The 18,874-nt window shown below is 45.9% G+C and overlaps 1 protein-coding gene across 4 annotated transcripts in view; it reads right to left on the reverse strand.

Annotated features, from left to right (window-relative positions):
- The window catches only part of LOC110531298 (CD9 antigen), a 48,975-nt gene that overhangs the window by 26,276 nt on the left and 3,825 nt on the right, over window positions 1-18,874 (reverse strand). The window contains exon 1 of one of the 4 annotated variants that reach the window (XM_036989113.1): window positions 15,269-15,996. The exons of 1 other annotated variant lie outside the window; for it this stretch is intronic. In XM_036989113.1, coding sequence (XP_036845008.1) covers window positions 15,269-15,337 — 69 coding nt within the window. In that variant the 5' untranslated portion in view covers window positions 15,338-15,996. Of the gene's footprint in view, window positions 1-13,782; window positions 13,968-15,268; window positions 15,997-18,874 lie in introns of those variants that run through there. 2 more of the 4 variants (XM_036989110.1, XM_036989111.1) reach the window with 2 other exon arrangements.

An 18,874-nucleotide genomic window follows, 5' to 3' on the forward strand; every position in this document is an offset into this window, starting at 1 on the left:
CATACACCCCTCCCCTTCATCCTACCAGAGAGATGCTTGTTTCTGTCGGCGCGATGCGTGAAGAAACCGAGTGGTTGTACCGACTCTGATGACCTATCCAGAGTGAGCCATGTTTCCGTAAAACAAAGAACGTTACAATCTCTGATGTCTCTCTGGAAGGCAACCCTTGCTCGGATTTCGTCTACCATGTTGTCAAGAGACTGGACGATGGCGAGTAGTAAACTCGGGAGCGGTGAACCCATCTACGGAGGCTGACCAGATGACCGCTCCGTCTGCCCCTTCTGCGGCACCGTTGTTTTGGGTCGCCGGCTGGGATCCGATCCATTGTCCTGGGTGGTGGTCCAAACAGAGGATCTGCTTCTGGAAAGTCGTATTCCTGGTCATAATGATGGTAAGTTGACGTTGCTCTTATATCCAATAGTTCCTCCCGGCTGTATGTAATAAGACTTCAGATTTCCTGGGGTAACAATGTAAGAAATAACACAAAAAAAAACGAAATACTGCACAGTTTCCTGAGGACCTAAAGCAAACATCTCTGTCGGCACCATAACAAGAAGAGACACTAGTAAATCTGACACACTGGTACATCTGTTGTTGTTAATCAGGCCTGTCTGTCTGTGACTGAGGGTTGTTGTTAATCAGGCCTGTCTGTCTGTGACAGAGGGTTGTTGTTAATCAGGCCTGTCTGTCTGTGACAGAGGGTTGTTGTTAATCAGGCCTGTCTGTCTGTCACAGAGGGTTGTTGTTAATCAGGCCTGTCTGTCTGTGACTGAGGGTTGCTGTTTATCAGGCCTGTCTGTCTGTGACTGAGGGTTGTTGTTAATCAGGCCTGTCTGTCTGTGACTGAGGGTTGCTGTTTATCCAGTTGCCTGCATGATATACATCAGTTTCCCAGTGTCACAGTGCAGCACAGCTACATGCTTTTCATCTACTGCCCAAACGAGCTACAGCCCATCTATGGCTGACTGACCGACCGACTGACTAACTGGCTGACTGAATTACTGACTGCCTGGCTGGCTGACTGAATTACTGACTGCCTGGCTGGCTGACTGAATTACTGGCTGGCTGACTGAATTACTGACTGCCTGGCTGGCTGACTGAATTACTGGCTGGCTGACTGAATTCCCGACTGCCTGACTAAATTATTGGGCGAGTTGGATCGGGTCACTTTTTGTCAAGACGTTGACCAACTTTGGTAGACGGTATGATTTTTAATATTGTGTAAAGAAATCAACAATAATATGGGAGGTACTTGGGAGCTGCGCTATGCCACTGCTTAGAACGACATGTTAGGTATGTGTCAGTGATCTCCAGCTCAGGGCTCCAGCTATGCATTTGGTTTGCTAACTTGCTAGCTAAGTAGCTATAGGTCAAGATCAATCTTCTTGGTTACAGCAGAGACATTCTAGCCTGGGTGCCAGTGTCTTCAGCTAATCCACTTATTGTACTCCTCGTCACTGCCAAAGAGACTGGCCTTTCTGCCATCTTCAAATATCAACATTCTATCATTAATGAGCTTGAGGCGAAGACAGGAGTTGATTCTGATTCGATAACCCCTCCAATCTATCCTCCAATCACAACAATTATCCAAATATTGGAACTATCACTTTTTTTCTCTCTCCACAGAACACATTGGTATCCAGTTGCTAAGCAACCATTGTTGTGAATGATATTGCGAACGCCTTGGATAATAGAAAAAGTTGTGCTGCCGTGTTTACTGACCTATCGAAAGCGTCTGATGATCAGGGAACTAAAAGAAGCGGTCTTTCGATTGGACTGGGCTCTGACGTTTGCTTCGGGTTAAATCATTATCTCCGTGAAAGAACCCTAGCCATCATGGCAGTATCGGCGGTTCTAGAGCTTCAGAAAGGTGGCTCGCTAGTCATTGGTACTAGCTATTGTTTACTATCTAGATCAATAACATCGATGATATCACAAGAAACTGTCAAATTCATTTACACGCTTACTATTGGCCAAGCATTTTCTAAATTTGAAATCTGACTTTCTGGTACTGCAGAAGACACTTTCTGATCTTAAGTTGGAGCTAAAAATGCTAACAAAACTAAATCTATGCGCTTCTCTAAACTACATCATTTTAATCTAAACTCATATAAAATGACAAGTCTAATGGGTATAGAAGTTGAACTAGTTTGTTATAAATATCTTGGTATATGATAGTCTCTCATCTCCTGGCTGTCCTCTAGCCTCTCCCGTCTGGTCTCTCTATCCTCTCCCGTCTGGTCTCTCTATCCTCCCGGCCTCTCCCGTATGGTCTCTCTATCCTCTCCCGCCTGGTCTCTCTATCCTCCCGGCCTCTCCCGTCTGGTCTCTCTATCCTCTCCCGCCTGGTCTCTCTATCCTCCCCTCTCCCGTCTGGTCCCTCTATCCTCCCCTCTCCCGTCTGGTCCCTCTATCCTCCCCTCTCCCGTCTGGTCCCTCTATCCTCCCCTCTCCCGTCTGGTCCCTCTATCCTCCCCTCTCCCGTCTGGTCCCTCTATCCTCCCCTCTCCCGTCTGGTCCCTCTATCCTCCCCTCTCCCGTCTGGTCACTCTATCCTCCCCTCTCCCGTCTGGTCCCTCTATCCTCCCCTCTGGTCTCTCTATCCTCCCCTCTGGTCTCTCTATCCTCCCGTCTGGTCTCTCTATCCTCCCCTCTGGTCTCTCTATCCTCCCCAGCCTCTCCCGTCTGGTCTCTCTATCCTCCCCAGCCTCTCCCGTCTGGTCTCTCTATCCTCCCCAGCCTCTCCCGTCTGGTCTCTCTATCCTCCCCAGCCTCTCCCGTCTGGTCTCTCTATCCTCCCCAGCCTCTCCCGTCTGGTCTCTCTATCCTCCCCAGCCTCTCCCGTCTGGTCTCTCTATCCTCCCCAGCCTCTCCCGTCTGGTCTCTCTATCCTCCCCTCTCCCGTCTGGTCTCTCTATCCTCCCCTCTCCCGTCTGGTCTCTCTATCCTCCCCTCTCCCGTCTGGTCTCTCTATCCTCCCCTCTCCCGTCTGGTCTCTCTATCCTCTTCTCTCCCGTCTGGTCTCTCTATCCTCTCCAATCTCTCCATAACAAGGGATTTGAAAGTACTACCAGGCCCCTCCCCCCCTGGATATCATCCCCCTCTCTGTCTGCAGCGGAGGAGGTCTGGGGACTGGGTAGGAGAGGAGGATAAACTATGAAAGGAGAGATAGAAGCAACGTCCACACTGGTGTGTCTCCTCTCTTTATCTAGGTCAGGATCATAAAGAGTGACAGTTGGGGTCTCTCTCTCTGTCTCTGATGGATAGAGACATAGTTAAACAATTATTAGGTCAATCCAATTGAATTCAGTAACTTTTTGACAGCACCCCTTTTGATTGAATGAACCCTTCCAGACACGTTTCCCCATTGTAGACGTACTCAGAAAGGGACCTTTTTGGACCAACATTCAAGAGATAAAGATGCTCAACGTGAACCCATTTTGCACACCCCACAATACCATGAGACATCCATGTCTTCATCACTGGAAAAGAGAACCATCGGTTGAAATTGAGATCATTTAAAAAGTTTACAAATAGAGTTGTCAAAACCATTACAAATAAATGTATTTAACGTTGAACCTTTTATGAAATTGGCTTCGACCCCATTTACATAATCTGAGGTTGTGTTGTACTTGTCGTGGATCATATTAGGGTTCAGTAACCATGGTGGATCATACTAGGGTTCAGTAACCATGGTGGATCATACTAGGGTTCAGTAACCATGGTGGATCATATTAGGGTTCAGTAACCATGGTGGATCGTACTAGGGTTCAGTAACCATGGTGGATCATATTAGGGTTCAGTAACCATGGTGGATCATACTAGGGTTCAGTAACCATGGTGGATCATACTAGGGTTCAGTAACCATGGTGGATCATACTAGGGTTCAGTAACCATGGTGGATCATATTAGGGTTCAGTAACCATGGTGGATCATACTAGGGCTCAGTAACCATGGTGGATCATATTAGGGTTCAGTAACCATGGTGGATCATACTAGGGTTCAGTAACCATGGTGGATCATATTAGGGTTCAGTAACCATGGTGGATCATATTAGGGTTGAGTGCCTTTCTCAAGGGCACATGGACAGAGTTTTCACATTGTCGGGTCAGCTTTCAAACCAGCGACCTTCCGGTTACTAGTTCAACTCTCTAATCACTAGGCAACCTGCCGGTTACTAGTCCAACCCTCTAACCACTAAACTACCTACTGGTTACTGACCCAATTCTCTAACCACTAGGCTACCTGCCGGTTACTAGTCCAACTCTCAAACCACTAGGCTACCTGCCGGTTACTAGTCCAACTCTCTGACCACTAGGCTACCTGCCGGTTACTAGTCCAACTCTCTGACCACTAGGCTACCTGCCGGTTACTAGTCCAACTCTCTAACCACTAGGCTACCTGCCGGTTACTAGTCCAACTCTCTAACCACTAGGCTACCTTCCGGTTACTAGTTCAACTCTCTAATCACTAGGCAACCTGCCGGTTACTAGTCCAACCCTCTAACCACTAAACTACCTACTGGTTACTGACCCAATTCTCTAACCACTAGGCTACCTGCCGGTTACTAGTCCAACTCTCAAACCACTAGGCTACCTGCCGGTTACTAGTCCAACTCTCTGACCACTAGGCTACCTGCCGGTTACTAGTCCAACTCTCTGACCACTAGGCTACCTGCCGGTTACTAGTCCAACTCTCTAACCACTAGGCTACCTGCCGGTTACTAGTCCAACTCTCTAACCACTAGGCTACCTTCCGGTTACTAGTTCAACTCTCTAATCACTAGGCAACCTGCCGGTTACTAGTCCAACCCTCTAACCACTAAACTACCTACTGGTTACTGACCCAATTCTCTAACCACTAGGCTACCTGCCGGTTACTAGTCCAACTCTCTAACCACTAGGCTACCTGCCGGTTACTAGTCCAACTCTCTGACCACTAGGCTACCTGCCGGTTACTAGTCCAACTCTCTGACCACTAGGCTACCTGCCGGTTACTAGTCCAACTCTCTGACCACTAGGCTACCTGCCGGTTACTAGTCCAACTCTCTGACCACTAGGCTACCTGCCGGTTACTAGTCCAACTCTCTGACCACTAGGCTACCTGCCGGTTACTAGTCCAACTCTCTGACCACTAGGCTACCTGCCGGTTACTAGTCCAACTCTCTAACCACTAGGCTACCTGCCGGTTACTAGTCCAACTCTCTAACCACTAGGCTACCTGCCGGTTACTAGTCCAACTCTCTAACCACTAGGCTACCTGCCGGTTACTAGTCCAACTCTCTAACCACTAGGCTACCTGCCGGTTACTAGTCCAACTCTCTAACCACTAGGCTACCTGCCGGTTACTAGTCCAACTCTCTAACCACTAGGCTACCTGCCGGTTACTAGTCCAACTCTCTAACCACTAGGCTACCTGCCGGTTACTAGTCCAACTCTCTAACCACTAGGCTACCTGCCGGTTACTAGTCCAACTCTCTAACCACTAGGCTACCTGCCGGTTACTAGTCCAACTCTCTAACCACTAGGCTACCTGCCGGTTACTAGTCCAACTCTCTAACCACTAGGCTACCTGCCGGTTACTAGTCCAACTCTCTAACCACTAGGCTACCTGCCGGTTACTAGTCCAACTCTCTAACCACTAGGCTACCTGCCGGTTACTAGTCCAACTCTCTAACCACTAGGCTACCTGCCGGTTACTAGTCCAACTCTCTAACCACTAGGCTACCTGCCGGTTACTAGTCCAACTCTCTAACCACTAGGCTACCTGCCGGTTACTAGTCCAACTCTCTAACCACTAGGCTACCTGCCGGTTACTAGTCCAACTCTCTAACCACTAGGCTACCTGCCGGTTACTAGTCCAACTCTCTAACCACTAGGCTACCTGCCGGTTACTAGTCCAACTCTCTAACCACTAGGCTACCTGCCGGTTACTAGTCCAACTCTCTAACCACTAGGCTACCTGCCGGTTACTAGTCCAACTCTCTAACCACTAGGCTACCTGCCGGTTACTAGTCCAACTCTCTAACCACTAGGCTACCTGCCGGTTACTAGTCCAACTCTCTAACCACTAGGCTACCTGCCGGTTACTAGTCCAACTCTCTAACCACTAGGCTACCTGCCGGTTACTAGTCCGACTCTCTAACCACTAGGCTACCTGCCGGTTACTAGTCCAACTCTCTAACCACTAGGCTACCTGCTGGTTACTAGTCCAACTCTCTAACCACTAGGCTACCTGCTGGTTACTAGTCCAACTCTCTAACCACTAGGCTACCTGCCGGTTACTAGTCCAACTCTCTAACCACTAGGCTACCTGCTGGTTACTAGTCCAACTCTCTAACCACTAGGCTACCTGCCACCCTATCTGTTGTTTTAAATGATACGGTCAATCCTTCAGAGGAAACCTACAGTGAGGGGAAAATAGTATTTGATCCCCTGCTGATTTTGTATGTTTGCCCACTGACAAAGAAATGATCCGTCTATAATTTTAATAGTAGGTTAATTTGAACAGTGAGAGACAGAACAACAACAAAAACATCCAGAAAAAGGCATGTCAAAAATGTTATAAATTGTAATATTTAATTGTAATTATTTAATCAATTATGTTAAAAGGATTTGTTTTTTTAAAGACAATAAATTAGTTTGACAACACTGTTTGGAAGCTTTTAAATGATATAAAAAGTCAACCGTATCTTTTCCAGTGATGAAGCAATGGATGTCTCATGGTGGCAGGTAGCCTAGCAGTTACCATTGATTACCTTACTTATTTACAATGTAACTTTTTCTATTGTGTCTGATTTTGATTTGGTCTTATGAAAAATAAATACAACTAAACTGTCAATTGAAATGTAATGGTGGAGTTTTTTTTTTTTTTTACCTTTATTTAACTAGGCAAGTCAGTTAAGAACAAATTCTTATTTACAATGACGGCCTAGTGGGTTAACTGCCTGTTCAGGGGCAGAACGACAGATTTGTACCTTGTCAGCTCGGGGGTTTGAACGTGCAACCTTCCGGTTACTAGTCCAACGCTCTAACCACTAGGCTACCCTGCCGCCCCAGTATGCAAAAGGAGTCAACGTCGAGCACCTTTATCTCATGAACGTTTTGGCATTCAGGTCCAAAAAGGCACTTTCTGAGCAACATGGCCAAACATGTATGGAAAGTTGTGTTTAAATCAAAAGGGATGCTGTCAAAAACTAATTGAATTCACATGGATAAAACAAACACACTCCACTAAGCTAACGGCTAGACTAAAACCCACTCTACTAAGGTATGCTAAGCTAAACCCCATTCCACTAAGCTAACGGCCAGACTAAAACCCACTCTACTAAGGTATGCTAAGCTAAACCCCATTCCACTAAGCTAACGGCTAGACTAAAACCCACTCTACTAAGGTATGCTAAGCTAAACCCCATTCCACTAAGCTAACGGCCAGGCTAAAACCCACTCTACTAAGGTATGCTAAGCTAAACCCCATTCCACTAAGCTAACGGCTAGACTAAAACCCACTCTACTAAGGTATGCTAGGCTAAACCCCATTCCACTAAGCTAACGGCCAGGCTAAAACCCACTCTACTAAGGTATGCTAAGCTAAACCCCATTCCACTAAGCTAACGGCCAGGCTAAAACCCACTCTACTGTGTCACCACCATGCTCGATGCCAGGTACAAGGTCCTCTACTGCGTCACCACCATGCTAGATGCCAGGTACAAGGACCTCTACTGTGTCACGACCATGCTAGATGCTAGGTAAAATGACCGCTACTGTGTCACCACCATGCTCGATGCTAGGTACAAGGACCTCTACTGTGTCACCACCATGCTCAATGCTAGGTACAAGGACCGCTACTGTGTCGGCACCATGCTCGATGCTAGGTACAAGGACCGCTACTGTGTCACCACCATTGCTAGATGCTAGGTACAAGGACCGCTACTGTGTCGCCACCATGCTCAATGCTAGGTACAAGGACCGCTACTGTGTCACCACCATGCTCGATGCCAGGTACAAGGACCGCTACTGTGTCGCCACCATGCTAGATGCCAGGTACAAGGACCGCTACTTCGATGCAGACAAGAAACAGGGTTTACGTGACGTTAAACACAGCTGGACAAGATGGAAACAGACACAGTGACAGTGCAGAGAGGAAGAGAGACCACGGACAGACAGAGCTGGACAAGATGGAAACGGACACAGTGACAGTGCAGAGAGGAAGAGAGACCACGGACAGACAGAGCTGGACAAGATGGAAACGGACACAGTGACAGTGCAGAGAGGAAGAGAGACCACGGACAGACAGAGCTGGACAAGATGGAAACGGACACAGTGACAGTGCAGAGAGGAAGAGAGACCACGGACAGACAGAGCTGGACAAGATGGAAACGGACACAGTGACAGTGCAGAGAGGAAGAGAGGCCACGGACAGACAGAGCTGGACAAGATGGAAACGGACACAGTGACAGTGCAGAGAGGAAGAGAGACCACGGACAGACAGAGCTGAAACTTCACTGCTTGACATGTATGATGAAATCCTGGTTGAGAATGAAACAAATGAACAACGAAACAGCTGTAAGTGAAAGAAATAGGTTTAGTAAATAAATAGATGTGTTACTGTTATTGGGGACATATGTAAATGCCAACAAATTAACGTTTTTGGTGAGTGTGGTGTGTTTCAACTATTTAACTGTCCTAGAATGCTTAAAAGGCCGCTAAAACTTTTAATATTGGTTATCGGGTATAGTTTTTCTGGGCAAGGAAAATATTGGACATCGGTGCATCCCTAATACATAACGAATATATTTTTAACAAGCGCCAATTAAATTCCTCTAAATTATGCAAATATAGATCAAAGAGCATTACCAGTAAAATGTATTTATTGACTGGTATTTCCATCAGTGTCGAGGCTATAACGCCGACCAGTCAACTGGTATTCCCATCAGTGTCGAGGCTATAAAGCCGACCAGTCAACTGGTATTTCCATCAGTGTCGAGGCTATAAAGCCGACCAGTCAACTGGTATTTCCATCAGTGTCGAGGCTATAAAGCCGACCAGTCAACTGGTATTTCCATCAGTGTCGAGGCTATAAAGCCGACCAGTCAACTGGTATTTCCATCAGTGTCGAGGCTATAAAGCCGACCAGTCAACTGGTATTTCCATCAGTGTCGAGGCTATAAAGCCGACCAGTCAACTGGTATTTCCATCAGTGTCGAGGATATAAAGCCGACCAGTCAACTGGTATTTCCATCAGTGTCGAGGCTATAAAGCCGACCAGTCAACTGGTCTTTCCATCAGTGTCGAGGATATAAAGCCGACCATTCAACTGGTATTTCCATCAGTGTCGAGGATATAAAGCCGACCAGTCAACTGGTATTTCCATCATTGTAGAGGCTATAAAGCCGACCAGTCAACTGGTATTTCCATCAGTGTCGAGGCTATAAAGCCGACCAGTCAACTGGTATTTCCATCAGTGTCGAGGATATAAAGCCGACCAGTCAACTGGTATTTCCATCAGTGTCGGGGCTATAAAGCCGACCAGTCAACTGGTATTTCCATCAGTGTCGGGGCTATAAAGCCGACCAGTCAACTGGTATTTCCATCAGTGTCGAGGCTATAAAGCCGACCAGTCAACTGGTATTTCCATCAGTGTCGAGGCTATAAAGCCGACCAGTCAACTGGTATTTCCATCAGTGTCGAGGCTATAAAGCCGACCATTCAACTGGTATTTCCATCAGTGTCGAGGCTATAAAGCCGACCAGTCAACTGGTATTTCCATCAGTGTCGAGGCTATAAAGCCGACCAGTCAACTGGTATTTCCATCAGTGTCGAGGCTATAAAGCCGACCATTCAACTGGTATTTCCATCAGTGTCGAGGCTATAAAGCCGACCAGTCAACTGGTATTTCCATCAGTGTCGAGGCTATAAAGCCGACCATTCAACTGGTATTTCCATCAGTGTCGAGGCTATAAAGCCGACCAGTCAACTGGTATTTCCATCAGTGTCGAGGCTATAAAGCCGACCAGTCAACTGGTATTTCCATCAGTGTCGAGGCTATAAAGCCGACCAGTCAACTGGTATTTCCATCAGTGTCGAGGCTATAAAGCCGACCAGTCAACTGGTATTTCCATCAGTGTCGAGGCTATAAAGCCGACCAGTCAACTGGTATTTCCATCAGTGTCGAGGCTATAAAGCCGACCAGTCAACTGGTATTTCCATCAGTGTCGAGGCTATAAAGCCGACCAGTCAACTGGTATTTCCATCAGTGTCGAGGCTATAAAGCCGACCAGTCAACTGGTATTTCCATCAGTGTCGAGGCTATAAAGCCGACCAGTCAACTGGTATTTCCATCAGTGTCGAGGCTATAAAACATTATTTCACAATGGGATTGTTTCTTCTTCTCTTGGACAATTGGCCGGAACCAATTTCATTTATCAGCTATTACCGGCTAACGAAAACCATGCTCATGAGTCTAAAGTGTCACGGCAGCAGGTGTGTCACTAATTTCATCAGAGGCTAAGTTCAAACACAGTGGCAACAGTTTCTTTACATCCTGTCACAGTGGCAATAGTTTCTTCACATCCTGTCACAGTGGCAACACTTTCTTCACTTCCTGTTGTGTGTAAGATAAGAGAAAGAGAGAGCGAGAGAGAGAGAGAGAGCAGGTGCTTGGGACAACCATATGAACCTAGGCCTGGAGGTTGGCTTCTGATATGCTACCAAGCCCAAGGGCAGCCTAAAGCCTGCATTGATATGAATAAATTAAAAAAATGTCAGTTGTTGCATGTGCATAACATAACTAGGCTACTTGTTAGTGCTCAGCGATTAACCCATTTTTCGTGGGTTTCATTAAAATCGGTTCAAATTCTTCAATTCCATGTAGTTCTGTTTTTTTTTTTGTGTGTGAGCCAAACACGCAATTTCTCTGAAGAAATTCACGAGAAATTCACGAGAAATGTGAAGTCAAGAACTATGTGGGATGCTGGGCTTCAGTTGTAGCTTTCATTAAGCAAATATTCACCCTACCATCATAAAAAACACAGTAATTAACTACAATGACCACAATCCTTGCGCTTGTTCTTCCAGATTTTTATTTTGTACCTTTATTTAACTAGGCAAGTCAGTTAAGAACAAATTCTTATTTTTCAGTGACGGCCTAGGAACAGTGGGTTTAACTGCCTTGTTAAGGGGCAGAATGACAGAATTTTACCTTGTCTGCTCTAACCACTAGGCTATCCTGCCGCCCCTAATGGGTACGCCATTAGGCTTGCTACTTAGATTAGATACACAAAGACCGCAGCGAGAGACGAATGTACACAACAATGAGAGAGAGGGATAGAGAGTTTGTGAAAGTACACCTTATCTACTTTGAAAAACTAGTCAATTTTTTTCACCAAACAGCTCTGCAGCATCCTTAGTCAGGCTAGTTAGATAGGATGACTAGAGACAGTAAAGTACGGGGAGAACAGAGATAACGTGAGATGGTAGAGATAATACATAGTTTAGTCAGACAGCTCTGCAGCATCCTTAGTCAGGCTAGTTAGATAGGGTGACTAGAGACAGTAAAGTACGGGGAGAATAGAGATAACGTGAGATGGTAGAGATAGTTTAGTCAGACAGCTCTGCAGCATCCTTAGTCAGGCTAGTTAGATAGGATGACTAGAGACAGTAAAGTACGGGGAGAATAGAGATAACGTGAGATGGTAGAGATAGTTTAGTCAGACAGCTCTGCAGCATCCTTAGTCAGGCTAGTTAGATAGGATGACTAGAGACAGTACAGTACGGGGAGAACAGAGATGGTAGAGATAATAGATAGTAGCAGTCAGCCAGCTAGACTGTCTGAGCAGAGATGAGATAACTTTAAAGCCGCACTACGCATAAATCCCTCCGCCATTTACTAGTTGTGAAAATTCTAATAGTTTGCTTAATTTCAGTTTGGAACTAAAATAAACTAGTATAGTGTAGAGAATCATTGTACCATCTAAACCACTATGAAGTATATTTTCCATAACCAGAAATACTGGTCGTTTCAGCTAGTGTACAAAACCCACAGTATACGATGCACGTACAAAACCTAATAACAGGAAGCATAGAAATAGCACACATCGAACAGATCTACCGCTTATTAGACTTGCTGTCAAGTAGAATGACAGATCTACAACTACATTTCTATGTGAATTTGGTCAGTTTGCCCCCCAAAAAAACGTTACATATTGAGACTTTTAAGGAATGAAAAACTACTATTTGTGCCATGCAACTTCTAAATAAGGACATAATGTAGGCAGGCCTAGAAAACTCCAACAGTGTTGAATAGCCGCTGTTCAATACCTCCGAGTAATTGGAATATTTCCGTCATTTATTGTTGTTCTTTCTGTTCTTTTTTGTAATTGATTATGTGTGTTATACCCTTAGTGTGTAGTGCTTGAAATGGGCAGGAGCTCACAGGAGCCGAGTACTGGCACCTCAAACGGTCTACTGCTTGAGCAGCCCGTTCCTTTTATACAACACCATATCAGAAGTATTGTGGAGCTCTCCTGCACCTAAATGTAAACAGTCCCAAGCACTGTCTGTGTGACATTTTACTGCATTGTTTGGAGCGTAAGCATTTCACTGCACCCGCTATAACATCTGTTTAGCTGTGTACACAACAGTAGAGGTACGTGGGGGGGAAGAAAAAAAAAAATCGCTGGGGAAGCCAAGCCAGTATAAAAGCCATATTACAACCTACTGTATGTTGTGATAATTGTGTAGTTTGCTCTATAACGCCTTTCGTTAATAAGCCACAGTGATATACAATAAGGCCCGCGATGAGGCTCTATAACCACTAAGCCACTGTGATATACAATAAGACCTGTGACAACAAAAAGACAACAGTCACAAAGTGGTAGAATATATTCAAATGCACATTTAGCCTACGTTTGTTTCATCACAAAACTGGAGAGCAACATCTGTCTGGTGAAGTCCACAAAACAGATGTTGCATCTGTAACAGTATAGACTTTACGTCCGTCCCCGCGACCCCGACCCGGGCGCGAACCAACCTTGCACACGTCAACAACAGTCACCCTCGAAGCATCGTTACCCATCGCTCCACAAAAGCCACGGCCCTTGCAGAGCAAGGGGAACCACTACTTCAAGGTCTCAGAGCAAGTGACGTCACCGATTGAAATGCTATTAGCGCGCACCACCGCTAACTAAGCTAGCCATTTCACATCGGCTACACAGACAAACAGTTATAGGACCTGCAGCATGGTCAAACAAGTTAATGTTTTCAACCGTTTACTAAACAACTAGTGATTTAGAACCAATGAGTTACTGACAACAGGAGCACTGCCTCTGCTTTTCCTGCACCATTTACACTTCAACATTTAAATACATCATCAAATCAACAAGGCTATAAACGCTTAGTTTAATACACTGAAAACAAACTTAAAAGATTCCAAAAACAATTTAGTCCAATCAACATTCCTTAATATAACGTGGCTATCCATGGGACTGATTTCTGTGTGCCCGCTGATGTAAAACTTAGTTTTTTAAACTAATACTACTTGTAGACTAGTTGAACTCCAATGTCACCCTCCTCTCCTTCATGTTGGCAAACCAGCCAAAGTTTGTTGTCATAGGCTACCTAGCTAAAATGCTTGCTAACCTGACTTCCTAGCATGGTCAACATTGAACCAGCTAAGTTAGCTAGCTAGTTAACGTGAGCCTACATCTAAACTACATATTGAAGTCCAATCGTCTCAGGCCAGTGGCACAACATATTAATTAATGTATGGTTACATCAGAATTACCTGAACAGAGAATCAAGTCCAAATCCCCATCTCCATCCATGGCTTAGGAAAGGACTGAGTTAGCAAGCTAGCTACTGCAGGACATCAAACACAAACAGACCAGAAACAGACACGTTTTTCTGAAATGTATGTTTTGCAAAGGAAGTAATTTGGTCTGAAGCCAAATCCAAACTGCCCTCCCTTGGGGAACGTTTTGCTGCGCCAGACCAACGCTGATTGGCTCATTCTTTTATAATTTTTGTATCAAGGGAGGCCAAACGCTTGCTGGCATCAATCAAGCAAATGCTACGGCAGAAACAAGTTATCCTATTACGGTCCAGACAGCATAAAATATATGGACTACACATACTGAGACAGACGGGTGCTGTTTCCCTCGCTTGGATTATTTATCCAGAGAGATTCAGACACTTGCGAATTGATGGAAAATTATGAAAAACACAAGAGAGACGAAAGATACAAAAAATTAAATAACTTATTGGTCAAATATCTGAGGAAGTCTGACATCATGAATACACGCCACTGTGTGTTTATCAATCATATGTCTGTTTTATAATGAATGACCCAGACGTAGAGAGCGCCAATTGCTGAGATGGTGTTGTTCCACACTGCCCCGAACTCACTCCGAGGGGATTCGTTTATCTGGCCCGCGTTACACAGTCTGGGGAGTTTCCTGGTGTAAAACAATAGCGTTCGTGTTGGAACCTGGCTGCCTCCCGGGAATGAGCTAGATGCCCCTCTCGAAGTCGGCTCAAAACAAACATAACGTAAATAAGCACGTGGAGTGACGAATAGGATTAGGCCAATGTGTTTTCACATGCAAAGGTGATTGCTCTTGATAAACGCTTCATCTTCCTTCCCAAAGAAAACGATCTTATATTAAAACATGTATTTTATGTTTTTAAAAATGTTTCTGGTCGATGCACCTAGTGGTGCAAATGACTGTTTGATTTTGGAAGATCGCTACTACCTCCCTGCTTTCGACCGATGATGTGACGGGCCATTGCCCGGTTCAACCCGGGCCAGCGTAATATAACTCCCTGACTATCCTTCTCCCCTTCCGATCAAAAACACACCGCGCCAAGGCTAGGGGAAAGGGCGGATTTTCCTTCAGTGGAAAATGTGATTTGAGTCCGAGTGTCCCGACGAGCCAAAACTCAACCTCCTAACAGTCACCCTTTCCATGCCGACGCGATTTACTTAATATACGCGATGAATAAAGGGACAAAAATAGCCGAGGACGGGGGGAGACTCAAATTAACCGGCAAAATGACTAGAGCTGCAAATTCGAGAAGCAATGTTACAAAAAACAAACAATAGGCTAAAATAATTCAGCGGTTTGGTATGTCCGCATGGCGATGCAACATGCATTTGTTGTAGGCTGGATAGGCGAACGTTAACTGCAGCATCGACACAGCAGACCGCTTCATTCAAACACAAACTCAAACATATTTCGCCAAAATAAATAAAAAACTGTATCACGACTTACCCAAAATATGAAGTTGAAGATGAAAAGTAGATATTTGACACATTTCATTCCTCCTTCCACTTTCCCCATTGTTGGCTCCAAAAATGCAACGCTAATTCACAAAACGTAAATCGGAGTTTGTCGCTATTCTTTCTCTTTAAAAAAAATGTAAACAATATATCGGTGCACCGTGCTGCTGTCAATATCGTCAGCAGAGTAAAGCACCTGAGGTTCCTCTCACTGTGTTTCCAGACCGCCCATTTCAATGTGAGGGGGAGTGGAGGGGGGTTCCAGACCGGCGGTTTCCAACTCGACACAGACAGACAGGGACAGCAGACATGCGGACTCGCTGATTCCAGTCCAGTGACTGCATGGTTGATTCTGATTGGATATGAAGCTGGCTGGCCGTGTCCTCTCCTGCATGATTTGGTCTGATGGTGGTTAGGCCGTCTCTTATTTTTTGCTTCAGACAGAGCTGAATCAGTGGCGATTTTAGCATGTAAACCTTGGTGGGGTAAACCATAAAAAAAAAAATCCATGCCAGCAAAGCCATAGCACAACATGAATTGCACGATAACGTGAAAAACGGTGCACACAAACTGTTACGGCATACATAACGCTGTCCCAACAGCAGCGCTTTTTTGGCTATCAAGGAAACAACTGATTCAACCTCATTTACTGCCTTAAAAAAAAACGGCTGACATGGCTGACTTGCTTGAACAAATGTGGTTTCTACTGACAATCGAGGTGTACAAACCATGGCATAAAGGGATGGCGAGTGGATTAGAGGCAATCCGTAATTTCGATTAAGACATTAATGAGGAGCTAGGAAGGACGTTGTTCAGTACTTTTGAAATGTACAGCGACAGAATTCAGAACATGGGCCGTTCTTACAGTATTCTCCCTGTACACCAAGTCAGGACCGTAGGATAATTAAAGGGGCCATATAAGCAGTGGCGACCTGTCATTCAGGGCAGACCCCTGAATGACTTTTTGAAACCCACATTTTTAGCAAAAATAAATGAATACTTTTTTTGTTGTTGGCTGTTTTGCATTTTATTTTGGCATTAATATGTGTCACGTATCAGTTTGCAAACAATGCACAAAATACATATATATACTGCTCAAAAAAAATAAAGGGAACACTAAAATAACACGTCCTAGATCTGAATTAATGAAATATTCTTATTAAATACTTTTTTCTTTGAATGTGCCGACAACAAAATCACACAACAAAATGTATCAACCCATGGAGGTCTGGATTTGGAGTCACACTCAAAGTTAAAGTGGAAAACCACACTACAGGCTGATCCAACTTTGATGTAATGTCCTTAAAACAAGTCAAAATGAGGCTCAGTAGTGTGTGTGGCCTCCACGTGCCTGTATGACCTCCCTGCAACGCCTGGGCATGCTCCTGATGAGGTGGCGGATGGTCTCCTGAGGGATCTCCTCCCAGACCTGGACTAAAGCATCCTCCAACTCCTGGACAGTCTGGGGTGCAACGTGGCATTAGTGGATGGAGCGAGACATGATGTCCCAGATGTGCTCAATTCGATTCAGGTCTGGGGAACGGGCGGGCCAGTCCATTGCATCAGCGCCTTCCTCTTGCAGGAACTGCTGACACACTCCAGTCACATGAGGTCTAGCATTGTCTTGCATTAGGAGGAACCCAGGGCCAACCGCACCAGCATATGGTCTCACAAGGGGTCTGAGGATCTCATCTCGGTACCTAATGGCAGTCAGGCTACCTCTGGCGAGCACATGGAGGAAATGCCACCCCACACCATGACTGACCCACCGCCAAACCGGACATGCTGGAGGATGTTGCAGGCAGCAGAACGTTCTCCACGGCGTCTCCAGACTCTGTCACGTCTGTCACGTGCTCAGTGTGAACCTGCTTTCATCTGTGAAGAGCACAGGGCGCCAGTGGCGAATTTGCCAATCTTGGTGTTCTCTGGAAAATGCCAAACTTCCTGCACGGTGTTGGGCTGTAAGCACAACCCCCACCTGTGGACGTCGGGCCCTCATACCACCCTCATGGAGTCTGTTTCTGACCGTTTGAGCAGACACATGCACATTTGTGGCCTGCTGGAGGTCATTTTGCAGGGCTCTGGCAGTGCTCCTCCTGCTCCTCCTTGCACAAAGGTGGAGGTAGCGGTCCTGCTGCTGGGTTGTTGCCCTCCTACGGCCTCCTCCACGTCTCCTGATGTACTGGCCTGTCTCCTGGTAGCGCCTCCATGCTCTGGACACTACGCTGACAGACACAGCAAACCTTCTTGCCACAGCTCGCATTGATGTGCCATCCTGGATGAGCTGCACTACCTGAGCCACTTGTGTGGGTTGTAGACTCTGTCTCATGCTACCACTAGAGTGAAAGCACCGCCAGCATTCAAAAGTGACCAAAACATCAGCCAGGAAGCATAGGAACTGAGAAGTGGTCTGTGGTCACCACCTGCAGAACCACTCCTTTATTGGGGGTGTCTTGCTAATTGCATATCATTTCCACCTGTTGTCTATTCCATTTGCACAACAGCATGTGAAATTTATTGTCAATCAGTGTTGCTTCCTAAGTGGACAGTTTGATTTCACAGAAGTGTGATTGACTTGGAGTTACATTGTGTTGTTTAAGTGTTCCCTTTATTTTTTTGAGCAGTGTATATCATTGAGTTAATAAAGCCACATCCAAACATGGTCTTTTTTTTGTTTTCTTGTGTAAGGCAGCTCCAAAATGCAGGTGTTTCAGCCTATCTCAATGCGTTCTGTGGTGGTGGGGCAAGCTAGCAGAAAATGCGTTGCGCCATGATTGGCTCAGTGTTCTGTCACTCATGGGGATACTACGTCACCACCAAGACTAAGGGTAAATTCTCATCTAGCCCCTCGGGTGCTGCCATAGTGTCATGGTTCCACCTGTCACCGTAGGACAGCAGAGACCGTCCTAGAGACATTAACGACACTCAGGTTGTCATGGTTCCACCTGTCACCAGAGGGCAGCAGAGACCGTCCTAGAGACATTAACGACACTCAGGTTGTCATGGTTCCACCTGTCACCAGAGGGCAGCAGAGACCGTCCTAGAGACATTAACGACACTCAGGTTGTCATGGTTCCACCTGTCACCAGAGGACAGCAGAGACCGTCCTAGAGACATTAACGACACTCAGGTTGTCATGGTTACACCTGTCACCAGAGGACAGCAGAGACCGTCCTAGAGAGATTAACGACACTCAGGTTGTTATGGTTCCAGCTGTCACCAGAGGGCAGCAGAGACCGTCCTAGAGACATTAACCACACTCAGGTTGTCATGGTTACACCTGTCACCAGAGGGCAGCAGAGACCGTCCTAGAGACATTAACCACACTCAGGTTGTCATGGTTACACCTGTCACCAGAGGGCAGCAGAGACCTCCTGGAGTATGGGGTGTCCAATTTACTCATTATGATGTCACTGTTAAAACAGGTGTGTTTTCTGTTGCCTTTTGCTGAAGCTTGAATTGTGTCTATGTGTGCTTGTCTCCTGAGTGAGTTTAGGGGACTTGGTGTCTGTGTGTGCTTGTCTCCTGAGTGAGTTTTGGGGACTTAGTGTGTGTTTCTATGTGTGCTTGTCTCCTGAGTGAGTTTTGGGGACTTAGT

Source organism: Oncorhynchus mykiss, chromosome 9, assembly GCF_013265735.2.
Source record: "Oncorhynchus mykiss isolate Arlee chromosome 9, USDA_OmykA_1.1, whole genome shotgun sequence".
Classification (NCBI taxonomy): domain Eukaryota; kingdom Metazoa; phylum Chordata; class Actinopteri; order Salmoniformes; family Salmonidae; genus Oncorhynchus; species Oncorhynchus mykiss.